Raw genomic sequence first — 12285 nt, forward strand, 5'->3', positions numbered from 1 at the left:
TGTTTTTCAAAAAATTTCCAAGTAATTCTGTTATGCATCTGGATTTCAAAAAGTGGATTTTACTGGTTTTTCTATTAGATCCTAATTTGGTGGTAGAGTTCTATTATTTTTCTGTTGACCAGTCATGATACAATAGTATTACGTGAGTAATCGTTACATAATCACATTAGTAAAAGATGTTTATGGGTTTTTCACCATCAATAGCCAGACAAAAACAAATGATAATTACAGTTGCAAGCCATATGGGAACATGATTAACTTAACAATATAAAATAATTACATACAGTTTGTGGCAGGGTGGGGGGGTGGGGAGGTGGTGGTGGGGCGGTGGTTGGTCAAGCAGAGTGATGTGGTAAGTGAAAGTGCATACATGCCCTTGTTTTCATCCACCCAGCCAGTCTGTGTCTTTTGGTTGGTGCATTTAATCCATTTACATTTAAGGTATTTGGGGTTTACTTTTTGTAGGTCTTTTCCTTTTCTTGTGTTCCCTGCCTAGAGAAGTTCCTTTAGCATTTGTTGTAAAGGTGGTTTAATGGTACTGAATTCTCTTAACTTTTGCTTGTTGGGAAACCTTTTGATTTCTCCATCAAATCTGAAGGAGAGTCTTGCTGGATAGAGTATTCTTGGTTGTAGGTTCTTCCCTTTCATCACTTTAAATATATCATGCCATTCCCTTCTGGCTTGTAGAGTTTCTGTTGAGAAATCAGCTGATCGCCTTATGGGAATTCCCTTGTATGTTATTTGTAATTTTCCCCTTGTTGCTTTTAGTAATTTATCTCTGTCTTTAATTTTTGTCAGTTTGATTACTATGTGTCTTGGGGTGTTCCTCCTTGGGTTTCTCCTGCCTGGGGCTTTCTGTGCTTCCTAGACTTGGTTGACTATTTCCTTTCCTATGTTAGGAAAGTCTTCAGATATTCTCTTCAAATAATTTCTCAGGTCCTTTCTCTCTTCTTCTGGGATTCCTATAATGCAAATGTTCATGCGTTTAATGTTGTCCCAGAGGTCTCTTAGGTTGCCTTTCTTTTCATTCTTGTCTCTGTATTCTGTTCTGTGGCAGTGATTTCCACCATTCTGTCCTCAGATCATTTATCGGTTCTTCTGCCTCATTTATTCTGCAGTTGATTCCTTCCAGTGTATTATGCATCTCTGTCTGTTTTTTAGTTCTTCTAGGTCTTTGGTAAACATTTCTTGGATCTTCTTAATCTTTGCCTCCATTCTTTTCCCAAGATCCTGAATCATATTTACTGTCATTATTCTAATTTCTTTTTCTGTAAGGTTGCCTATCTCCACTGCATTTAGTTGTTTTTCTGGGGTTTTGTCTTGTCCCTTCACCTGGGACATCAGTTCAGTTCAGTCGCTCAGTCGTGTCCGACTCTTTGCGACCCCATGAATTGCAGCGCCAGGCCTCCCTGTCCATCACCAACTCCCGGAGTTCACTCAGACTCACGTCCATTGAGTCAGTGATGCCATCCATCCATCTCATCCTCTGTCTGCTGGGGTCCAGCCCCAGTGGATCCAGGGAATTCAAAGCGAGGACGGCGTCGGCGAGCATCAGGAAACAATTGCTTAATTAAACGTTAATTAAGGATATAAAGAGTGGTTACATAAGGATAGCTCAGTGAGAAAATTTAGTGGAGAAAAGAGGCTGAATAATTCAGCCAGATGGTGAGAGAAAGAACGACATGGGGAGACCAAGTTTCGGTGAACAAGGCCTGCACTTTATTTTCCAAAGTAGTTTTTATACCTTAAGTTATGCATAGAGGGTAACGGGGGAAGGGGTAGAGTCATGCAGTAAGCCAGGCTTTCTTCCCGCAAACTTATCATAAGCAAAAGTTTAGGTGATTTGGATCATCTTCTGGCCTGGAGGCCTGTTAACATTTTAAGACCCTTTCTTCAGAAAACTTATTTTTCTCTAAAGGTACAAACATTAAAGCTGCTACTTACACCAATTATATTAATCAATACACTGCCAGGGACACAGCAGGTAAGGGATGTGGAGACTTAGCAGCAAACATTGGCCCAACAAGTGAAAAACCCTTCACCAATACAATTTCTAATCAATCTTTTAACTGCTCAAAGGAATCTGTATTTAGACAGTTAAGAACATCTCATGCCTCTCACAGTTGGGAGGCTCTGAGCAATCACATGTGGCCGGAAAAACCTATTCAGGCAGGCTAGAGGACTTCCAAAGGAGTTTGTAGCTTGAAACACTATCACACCCAGGAACTTTATTAACTGGAGCTGTAAGTTAACTCTTTTTTTCAGAGAGAGGTAGTGGGGGACAGCCCCCTGTAAAGTCAGAAGTGTAGGTGAGAGCACAGAGCAGAAAGTAGGCAGACTCTGGTTTTGGGGGTAGATGCTCAAGAATTTCCAGGGGGACTCCTGAGGCTCGATCCCGCCTTTGCGTATGCCGAGCCTCCTTCCTCATGACCTTTGCCACAGGCAGAGCTCCTGCTCCCGGCAGTCATCCCGTTCTCCTTCTGCCCCCAATCCCTCCCAGCATCAGAGTCTTTTCCAGAGTCAGCTCTTGCCATGAGGTGGCCAAAGTACTGGAGTTTCAGCTTTAGCATCATTCCTTCCAAAGAAATCCCAGGGCTGATCTCCTTCAGAATGGACTGGTTGGATCTCCTTGCAGTCCAAGGGACTCTCAAGAGTCTTCTCCAACACCACAGTTCAAAAGCATCAATTCTTCGGCGCTCAGCCTTCTTCACAGTCCAACTCTCAAATCCATACGTGACCACAGGAAAAACCATAGCCTTGACTAGACGAACCTTTGTTGGCAAAGTAATGTCTCTGCTTTTGAATATGCTATCTAGGTTGGTCATAACTTTCCTTCCAAGGAGTAAGCATCTTTTAATTTCATGGCTGCAGTCACCATCTGCAGTGATTTTGGAGCCCAGAAAAATAAAGTCTGACACTGTTTCCACTGTTTCCCCATCTATTCCCCACCTGGAACATACCTTTCTGCTTTTTCATCGTGATTAACTTTCTGTAATGTGGGTTTTGTTTTAGTTACTGTGGGATTGTGCTTCTTCTTGCTTCTGTCTGCCCTCTAATGGTGGAGGCTAAGAGGCTTGTGTAAGCTTCCTGATGGGAGTGACTGGTGATGGGAAAAACTGGGTCTTGCTCTGGTGGGCAGGACCTTGCTCAGTAAAGCTTTGTAATCCTACTATCTGCTGACGGGTGGGGTTGTGCTCCTTCCCTGTTGTTTGGCCTGAGGGGACCCAGCCGAGGGGTCTATAATCAAGTTAATGGAGACCTCCAAGAGGCTTCACCCCAAGGGGAACCGTCCCAGACTGCCGCTTCCAGTGCCCGTCCCTGTGGTGAGCGCCTGCTGATCCGCCTCCACAGGAGGCCCTCCAACACTAGCAGGTAGTTTTAGTTCAGTCTCCTGTGGGGTCACTGCTCCTTTTCTCTGAGTCTTGGTTTTATTTTGTTTTGTTTGTGATCTGCAAGACTGGAGTCCCTGTTTGCCCCAGTCCTGTGGAAGTCTTGTAGTCAAATCCCACTGGCCTTCAAGGTCAGATTCCTTGGGGATTCCCAGTCCCTTTGTGGGACCCCCAGGTGGGAAGCCTGATGTGGGTTCAGAGCCTTCACAACAGTGGGAGAACTTCTTTGGTATTACTCTTCTCCAGTTTATGTGTCACCCACCCAAAGAGGACGGGATTTGATTTTATCGTGATTGTGCCCCTCCTCCTGTCTCGCCTTAGCTTCTTTGTCTCTGAATGTGAGATATCTTTTCTGGTAGGTTCCAGCATCCTCCTGTCGATGATTGTTCAACAGCTAGTTGTGATTTTGGTGTTCCTGCAGGAGGAGATGAGCACACATACTTTTACTCCATCTTGAACTGGAGCCTCTTATCTTAACTGGTCTCCTTCAACTTTTTTCAGTGATTTTTTCTTTTAGTTCTCACTGTGTTTTGCATATCTTTTGTTAAGTTATTCCTAAGTTTTTTCTTTATGTATCATAAATGGAATTGTTTTCATACTTCTATTCTTCACAGTGTTCATTGTTGATATACTTGATTTTTGTCTATTTTGTATCCTGTAACCTTGCTGAACTTGTTTATTATAATAGTTTTTTAGTGATTCCTTAGAATTTTCCTATATAAAGGGTCATACCTTGAGCATTTAAAAACCTTCCTGGTTGTTCTAGGAAGTGTCTTGGACCTAGGGAAGCCCCTTCCTCATCCAGGCTTCACGCATTTGACCCTGGCTCTCCCTCAGGAGGACCCCTCGCTGGAGAGGCATTTTAAGGGCCATCGAGATGCAGTCACCTCTGTGGACTTCAGTCTCAACACAAAGCAGCTGGGTAAGAGGAGGCATCTTGGACTGAGAAGGTTGAGTTTCTGCCTGGGAGGTGTGGCATGGGGGCGGGGGGCAGGGCACAGTGAGAACTCAGGTGCTTTCTCTAGACCTGCAGCCTGCTTCAGCAGCCAGCGCCCTGGGCACTAGGCTTTCTGAGTTCCATTCTGCACGTGGAGTGTGAGGCTCAGAGAGGTTGGGGACCTTGCTAAGATCATACAGCCTTTGAGAGTAGGACCTAGTTCCGGGCTTTTCCCTCCATACCCTGTCTACCTCTGAGGTCTGGCCTCAGAATGAGCCTAAACAGTGGCATTTCCGTGGGCCTTTACTGATTCTGCTGTCCACAGTGCCATGGGCATGCCTTCTTGTTGAAGATGACCACCAGCGAGAAGGCTGTGGAGCAGAGCCGGGTATGCCCTTCCCCCCCACTGCCCTTATGCTGCTGCTGAGTGCCCCCTTCTTGGCCACTTGAGGGTTCATACATGGCTGCAGCTTTCTTGTTTCTATGGGTGAGCTTCCCCCTTCATCCCATCGTCAAGGTCCCCTGCCAGAAGCTGCTGGTTTCATGATACACTGGAGGTTAAAAGGAAACCAAAGTCATTTGGGGTCTGTTTTGGGGCCCTTCTGATGGATCCTCTTAACGGTAATAAGCCCACTGGGTTGAGTTGGCTCTCCAGTTTTAGGAGGACTTGCTCTCTAGAGCCTCAGAGTGTGTCTCTGGGGAGACCTGGGTCCTTGGCAGCCCAGGGCTGGTTGATGGGCATATCTTGGGCCGGTTCCTGTGTGGAACTGCTGCCTGGAGAGTCAACAGGCCACAGGCTCTCCAAACCCCCGCTCAGCAGTCACTGGAGGTGTGACTGAAGATGGAGAAGATGGAGCTGGCTGTGAAGCTGAGTTTCCCTGCTGCCCACCCTGCCCCAACTCCTGGTGGAGGCTCCAGCCTGCTCAAGCTGAGGGTCACGTGTCCGCTGTCTCCTCAGCCAGTGGCTCCATGGACTCGTGCCTTATGGTGTGGCACATGAAGCCCCAGACCCGTGCCTACCGATTTGCCGGCCACAAGGACTCCGTAACTTGTGTGAACTTTTCCCCTTCGGGACACCTGCTTGCTTCTGGCTCCCGCGACAAGACTGTCCGCATATGGGTACCCAACGTGTGAGTTAAAGACAGGAACGGGCTTGTCTGAGTCTCGGCCCTGGTGCTGGACTGGTCACAGTAGGACCTCTGCCTCACTTCTGAGGGGGCGCCATTAGAAGCTGGGCTTCAGTCGGGGCCCTCCCCTCAGGGTCAGCAGGGAGATTCTGGGCTGACCTCAGCCATCCTGGGAGGATCCCGCCTGATGCTGCATGCACATGGGTGAGGGGGGCGGGGGTTCTGCTCCTCTGGGGGAGGCTCTTGCTTCCCTTTTTGGGGACTGGGGCACTCAGGCCCGGATTGATCTGGGGAGGGTCCTGAGGAGTGGGGAGAGCTTTGATGTGCCCTTATGTTGCTGTTACGGGTTTATGGATTTCCTGACTCTGGATACCCATCCTTGCAGCAAAGGCGAGTCAACTGTGTTTCGTGCACACACGGCCACAGTGAGGAGCGTCCATTTCTGCAGTGATGGCCAGTCCTTCGTGACAGCTTCTGACGACAAGACAGTCAAGGTGTGGTCCACTCATCGCCAGAAATTCCTGTTCTCCCTGAGCCAGCATATCAACTGGGTCCGCTGTGCCAAGTGAGTGTAGTCCTACCTGAGATTGTCGGAGAGACCCCAGGGGTTGGGGGTACAGAAAAGATGCCAGGTGTCTGCATCCTGACCTTGAACAAGTTACTTAGCCACTCTTTACTTTTCCCGAGCCTCAACTTCCTTATCTGTGAATCAGAACATTAGTAGTTCTCACATTGTAAGCTATCAAAGCTTCGCTGAGCTAATGCATGAGGGATAAGTTAGCCAGTTGCTGGCCACAGTTGACCCCTGACATCTGTGCTCACGTAGCCCAAAGTGGGTAATCAGGGGCCACTGATTAGCAATAGCAACAACAACAAGATAACGTCATACCACCCCTAGACATTTACTTCTAACTCCTCATGGCAGTCTTGAAAGTTGGTGGCATCGTTGCCATTTTGCAGATGAGGAACCTGAGGCTCAGAACAATGCAATATCTTGCCCTTTGACACAGGGATTAAGTGGTGGAGCTGAGCTTAGAAGCTGGGCCCTTGGCACTGAGGCTTGCCTCCTTATCTCTTAGATGCTCTGCTCCTCAGAGGCGGGTTTTGTTCCAGAGCTGCCTGATGGGGCCCCAGGCTTCTGATGAGGTTGATCTGGAAGCCGGTTTTCCTTCTGGTGTGGGGCCAGTGCTGTGGGGGTGGGGCCAGGTAATGAAAGTACTTTTCAAGGCCTAAAAGCTGCAGACACAGCTATGCCTACTTCTGGTTTATTCTGTTTATTTCAACAGATCTCACGTGTCAAATCTGTGTGCTTCAGGGGAAGGGGTTGAGGGTGTCTGGGGACACCAGGAAACCATGGGAGTCAGAGGTTGGGGACTGTTGAGCTGTGCTCTTCTGGGGACCCCAGGAAGTTACTTGTCCTCTAGGGCACTCGGTTCTCTGTCCTGGGAGGTCCCTGGCTGTTGTGAGAGGTCCTCACCATTGGGCTTCTGAGAGCGGGAGCAGCCTAGCCAGCAAATGAGTGTTGAACTCACACCAGGCCTTTGGTGGTAGGTCTCCAGAACCTCCATCCTTTTTGGTTGGCATCTGGTCTTGCTGACCCATTCTGAGTCACATATGGACTCAGGGCGTCTGGGGACAGGATAACGATGTCCATAGTGAGCTTTGGGCCACTTTGATGCTACAACACCAGAGTCAGCATGCATGTTGCCATGTGCAGTGTCGGGGGCCTTGTGTGTGACCATACTTCTTACCTGCTCACCAGAAGGTGGGCACCCTTCTGGTCCATCTTGCAGAGAGAAGAGCATTTGCCCAGGATCACTCAGGGTCAGAGCAGGGTGTGTGGCCCCAGCGCATTCCTGTGCTGGGCAGCTCAAGAAAAGTGACTGGAAGGCGATGTGTGGCACCTGTGATGTCTGTTGATTGGTGTTGTGACTCCTGTCCTCGCCGGTTCAGGTTCTCCCCGGATGGGCGGCTCATCGTATCCGCCAGTGATGACAAAACTGTCAAACTGTGGGACAAGACCAGCCGGGAGTGTGTCCACTCGTACTGTGAGCATGGCGGGTAAGTTCCTAGATCCTCTCCCCCACCCGTAGGCCCTCGAGAACAGCACAGACTAGGGCATAAAAAGGCCGTAGGGGCCTCCGGTGGTGGCATTTGGGGCCCTCAGCCATGTCTCTGCTGCTCCCTGGCTCTGCATCTGTTCGTGTGTGTGTGTGTGTGTGTGAAAGGTTCTGCCTCATTCCCATCCCCACGAACAATAAGAGGCTTAACCTCAAGGCATGAAACTCTTGGGGCTCTCTCTTCCCTTCATTTTCTAGTTCTCAGAATTGTGACATGTGTGTCTGAAGAAGTTGAACCCAGACCCCCAAAAGGATGTTAGTATGTTCTCCTTGGTGACGACTTGATAAATGAAAGGCTAATCAGTTCTTGTAGCAGATGGTGGCTGTTCGTATTATGTTGCGTCATTGAGAGGGAGGAGCCTGTGTTTGAGCAGGGCCTCACCTAATCTGGGTCCCTGAATGAACTCCAGCTTTTGCCCCCAGTAGGCTGAGACCCCCACGTCAAGGCCCCTCCTGAGGCCACAGTACCATCCTGAGTGTCCCATATGAGTCTATCAAGGGCCCTTGGCTTGTCTCCTAGGAATAGGTGAGCAGATGATCTGGAACCTACTGGCCCCTCTTGTCTGGGCCTCAGTTGTCAGGGTCTGCCCTGCCTCTGGCTCAGGTGGGGGCGCCGGCTCTGACTGAAAGCCTGCGAGCAGCTGGCTGACCATTGGTCTGAAGAGCAGTGTCTCTGCTCGCATTTAGAGGTTTGTGCTGGGACTTGCTTCTGGAAGTCCCCCCCAGGTCACTCCTAGCTCTTTCCTCACCCTCTCCTTCTTGCCTTCCCTTGGCCGCCCGCTAAAGACACAGGGCAGCAGGGAGGTGTTCTGCCCCGAGGGGAGCAGCATGAGCAGATGTGTGGGCACGGGGAGGCGCTGGGCGTTCTGGGGTCTGTTCTGAGTCAGGCCTCCTACAGCACTTGGTGGCGCCCTCTTTCCAGCTTTGTCACCTACGTGGACTTCCACCCCAGTGGCACATGCATCGCTGCTGCCGGCATGGACAACACAGTGAAGGTGTGGGACGTGCGGACTCACCGGCTCTTACAGCACTATCAGTGTGAGTGTCCCCGAGGGGCTGATGCGGGACTGTGCCAGGTGTCCAGCTCATGGCTGTGGGGCTGAACTGGGCCTGAGGACAGCCCTGGCTAGCTGTGGGGAGTCCTGGGTCTGTTGGGATCTCCAGGGGTGGGTCGTCTATGGCGTGGCTGTCTGGAAACTTGGCTAGGGGATGGAAGGGGTTGCCACCTGGCATCCACCAGCCCTCTGGTGGCCATTTGTGAAGTGGCAAAGCCTCATGCACACTGCGGGCCAAATGGGGGCTCTGGTCAGGGCACCTCTCGAGGGGCACTTCTCAGGGGCTGCACATGCCACTTGCCTCCCCCTGTAATGGATGCTCTGTGCTCCGGGGCCAAGCTGATAGCCCTGGAGGTGATGAAGGGGAGAGGTTTGTCAAAAGAGGTCTGTGTTGGTGGGACCTTGGCCACCTCTGGTTCCATGGTGTTCTCCACAGATGTGGAGCCAGGAGCTGTTTGGAGGGTCCATTTGTTAGGGGCCAGGCTGGTAAACACAGCCCTGGTGCTGTGTCTCCTAATTTAATTGTAGCCCTTGGAAGGCAGGGTGGCGGGCTGTCAATATGGGCTGCTGTCAGGCTCCAGGAGGGAGATGGGGGTTGGGTCAGACTTGTGTGAGCTCAAGATGAGATATCTGAAGCTACTAGGGTATGGAACTGGCCTCAGGGCAGGTGTGACTGGGCAGAACTGTGATTCACCACAGTTGTGGGGATGCGGACCCAGGAAGGGAGCTGGTGAGGTACCACAGGAGGCACTGAGAGTTCTGCCGGAGGCTGAATGGGTAGACAGACCTGGGGGTTTGGGGCGAGACCAGAGGGAGTCAGAGCTGGAGTAGTTTGAAGAACTGTGGTTGTGAATTTGGGACTAAGTTTCAAGTTCATGGGCTCACTTAACAAAATTCACACCCGAAAATGGGAGGGACAGTTCAGTTCAGTCGCTCAGTCATGTCCGATCTTTGCAACTCCTTGAACCGCAGCACGCTAGGCCTCCCTGTCCATCACCAACTCCCAGAGTTTACCCAAACTCATGTCTATTGAGTAGGTGATGCCATCCAGCCATCTCATCCTCTGTCGTCCACTTCTCCTCCTGCCCTCAATCTTTCCCAGCATCAGGGTCTTTTCAAATGAGTCAGTTCTTCCCATCAGGTGGCCAAAGTATTGGAGTTTCAGCTTCGGCATCAGTCCTTCCAATGAACACCCAGGACTGAGCTCCTTCAGAATAGACTGGTTGGCTCTCCTTGCAGTCCAAGGGACTCTCAAGAGTCTTCTCCAACACCACAGTTCAAAAGCATCAATTCTTTGGCGCTCAGCTTTCTTTATAGTCCAACTCTCACATCCATACATGACCACTGGAAAAACCGTAGCCTTGACTAGACGGACCTTTGTTGACAAAGTAATGTCTCTGCTTTTTAATATGCTGTCTAGGTTGGTCATAACTTTCCTTCCAAGGAGTAAGCGAAGAAGGACATATCTATACAAAGTTATGAGGTGTGGGGTTCAGAGTTCTCTCCTTGCACCCCCAACAAGCTGTTCTGAGTCTTAGATGTTTGAGGCTGGCATTTTCTTGGGGTGACTAAAGGAACAGACCTTCCAAGAAGGGAGAATGGATCCTGGTCTTGAAAGGCACATGATGGAGATAGCTGGGTGAGTTTGGGCAGGTTACTTGACTCCTGTGTACCCCTGGGACGATGATGAGACGTGTTTCATAGGTGGTGTTGTGTAATGAGTTGATCCATGACAGGAGCTTAGAGAGTGCCTCTCTATGTTGCGTTGGTGCAGTGTTGGTGACAGTGATGCTGCTGCTGCTGCTGCTGCTGAATCGTCCTGGAGTCCTGAGGTCTGGTTTCCTTGCAAGGCTGGCCTGGCTGGCCCAGGCCTGCAGTACTGCACACCACCACCAGGTGGCAGGGGCCAGCCACAAGAGTGGTTCTTGCCTCAACAGGAAACCCTGGAGTTTGTCACTGATGGCTGCTTCAGACAGCGGCTTCTAGAACAGAGCCCCAGTGGGGTCTGCCCTCTCCTTGGAGACCATGCCTCTCCTCTCCTTCAGCCTTAGAGGCCTTTCTCCTGCTTTGGGCCAGGCCCAAGTTGCAAACTGGGTATACCAGCACACTGATGGGGGCAGGTAGGAGGAGCAGAGTGGTGCTGGGCGGGAATGCTGTCTCTGAGTGTAAGGTCAGGGGGCCTTGGACAGGGAGAGATGGGCAGGGAGGTGATGAGGCAGAGCAGTGCCTGGACTCTGCTTCCTGTCTGTGCAGAGGTGGTGGTAGCCTGCCTGATGGGATTTGTGAGGATCTGATGGGAGAATCCAAATGAGGATTACAGTCTAGTACTGGATATGTGGTTTTACCACATAAATCTTCATACTGATGGGGAAAATCTCCAGGTGACCCTGGGAGACTCCAGGCACACCTCTGATGGGTCGGGTGCCTGGTGTGGACGAGGTACAGCAACAGGTACCCGCAGGGGAGGGCCTGGAATGCCATGCTGTAGCCCATGTCCTGGCTGGACGTGCTGGGATGGGGTGAAGAGGTGACAGGCATCTGAGAGGATAGCGTGCTGAGAGCCTGCTTGAGTAGGAAGCCATGTGCCTGGTGGGCGGGCTGTCCATTCCCGATGTTGGGTGAAGGCTAGACATGAGAGTGAGGCAGGGCTCAGGCCCAGAGGATAGGTTCTGGAGACTGGATCTAGGCAAAGCTGATGCTATGGGGTGGAGGGGCCAGCTGAGCCCGGATCTGGGGTGTGAGAAGGGCTGAGGACAGGTCCTGCATCCCTGAGCTTGAGGGGCCGTGGAAGAAAAAGATCCACAAGGCATCCAGAGGGACGGGTGGGAGCCTGGTCTCCCCGCAGTGGAGGGCTGAGGAGAGTGGAGCCGGGGGAGTGGAGGAAAGTGGGGTATCCTGAAGAGGGTGGTCAGGGTGTGGTGACCCACAGCAGTGGAGGAGAGTGGAGGGTGCTGGGGAGAGGTGCCTCGGGTTCTTGAGGGAGCAGGCTTGGCAGCAGGGGGGAGTGGGAGGTCTATGACTGGCAGGGCTGGGGGGCAGTGGGTGGACTCAGGTGGCATCAGAGGTCGAGTGCTGAGGGGGCCTGAGGTGCATGAGGCTGACGGGCTCCGCAGAGGAATTTCAGTCTGTTAGTACAGCTGTCCTTTCCTCTCATGACAGCCACTCAGCAAGCCTGAAGCATTCGATTCCTAAGCACCACCCCCGCTTAGGGACCAGAGACTTCGGGGGCCTGGAGCACCCCACAAACAGCTGGATTCCCTCTGGGCTCAGCCTCCAGGGCTCAAGGAAACCTCGCGGGCCTGAGCTCACTGGTAGGGGGTCCACCCCTCACCCTCTTTACTGGCAGGGACCTGGTCAGGTCTGCTCAGGTCCTGCCGCTCCCCTAGAGAGCGCTGTGGCAGCACCTTCGACCTGAGAGATGTTTCTAGCTCCTGAGTAGCAGTTGTCCCCCCACCACAAGAGGCAGGGGGATCCCTGGGAGGCTGAATCCCCAAGAAGGACTCTCAGTCCCTTGGCAGCAGGCCCCGAAGTTGTTTTCTGACCCCTTAAGACACCCAGGGAAAGTTTTTAAGGCCAGTGGCGTCCAGTGTCTCCCCTGATTGGGGTTTGAGTGCATAAGGCTGTTGTGCTTTTCTGAGAAATTGGTTCGTGATACTG

The 12285-nt window shown here is 51.4% G+C and overlaps 1 protein-coding gene across 6 annotated transcripts in view; it reads left to right on the forward strand.

Annotated features, from left to right (window-relative positions):
• POC1A (POC1 centriolar protein A) overlaps positions 1-12285 on the forward strand; it is a 122496-nt gene that overhangs the window by 52017 nt on the left and 58194 nt on the right. For 3 of the 6 annotated variants that reach the window (XM_055557263.1, XM_055557260.1, XM_055557258.1), the window contains exons 2-6: positions 4227-4311; positions 5285-5456; positions 5839-6018; positions 7407-7514; positions 8496-8611. In XM_055557263.1, coding sequence (XP_055413238.1) covers positions 5296-5456; positions 5839-6018; positions 7407-7514; positions 8496-8611 — 565 coding nt within the window. In that variant the 5' untranslated portion in view covers positions 4227-4311; positions 5285-5295. Of the gene's footprint in view, positions 1-4155; positions 4312-5284; positions 5457-5838; positions 6019-7406; positions 7515-8495; positions 8612-12285 lie in introns of all 6 variants that reach the window. The other 3 variants (XM_055557262.1, XM_055557261.1, XM_055557259.1) reach the window with 2 other exon arrangements.

Source organism: Bubalus kerabau, chromosome 20, assembly GCF_029407905.1.
Source record: "Bubalus kerabau isolate K-KA32 ecotype Philippines breed swamp buffalo chromosome 20, PCC_UOA_SB_1v2, whole genome shotgun sequence".
Lineage (NCBI taxonomy): Eukaryota > Metazoa > Chordata > Mammalia > Artiodactyla > Bovidae > Bubalus > Bubalus kerabau.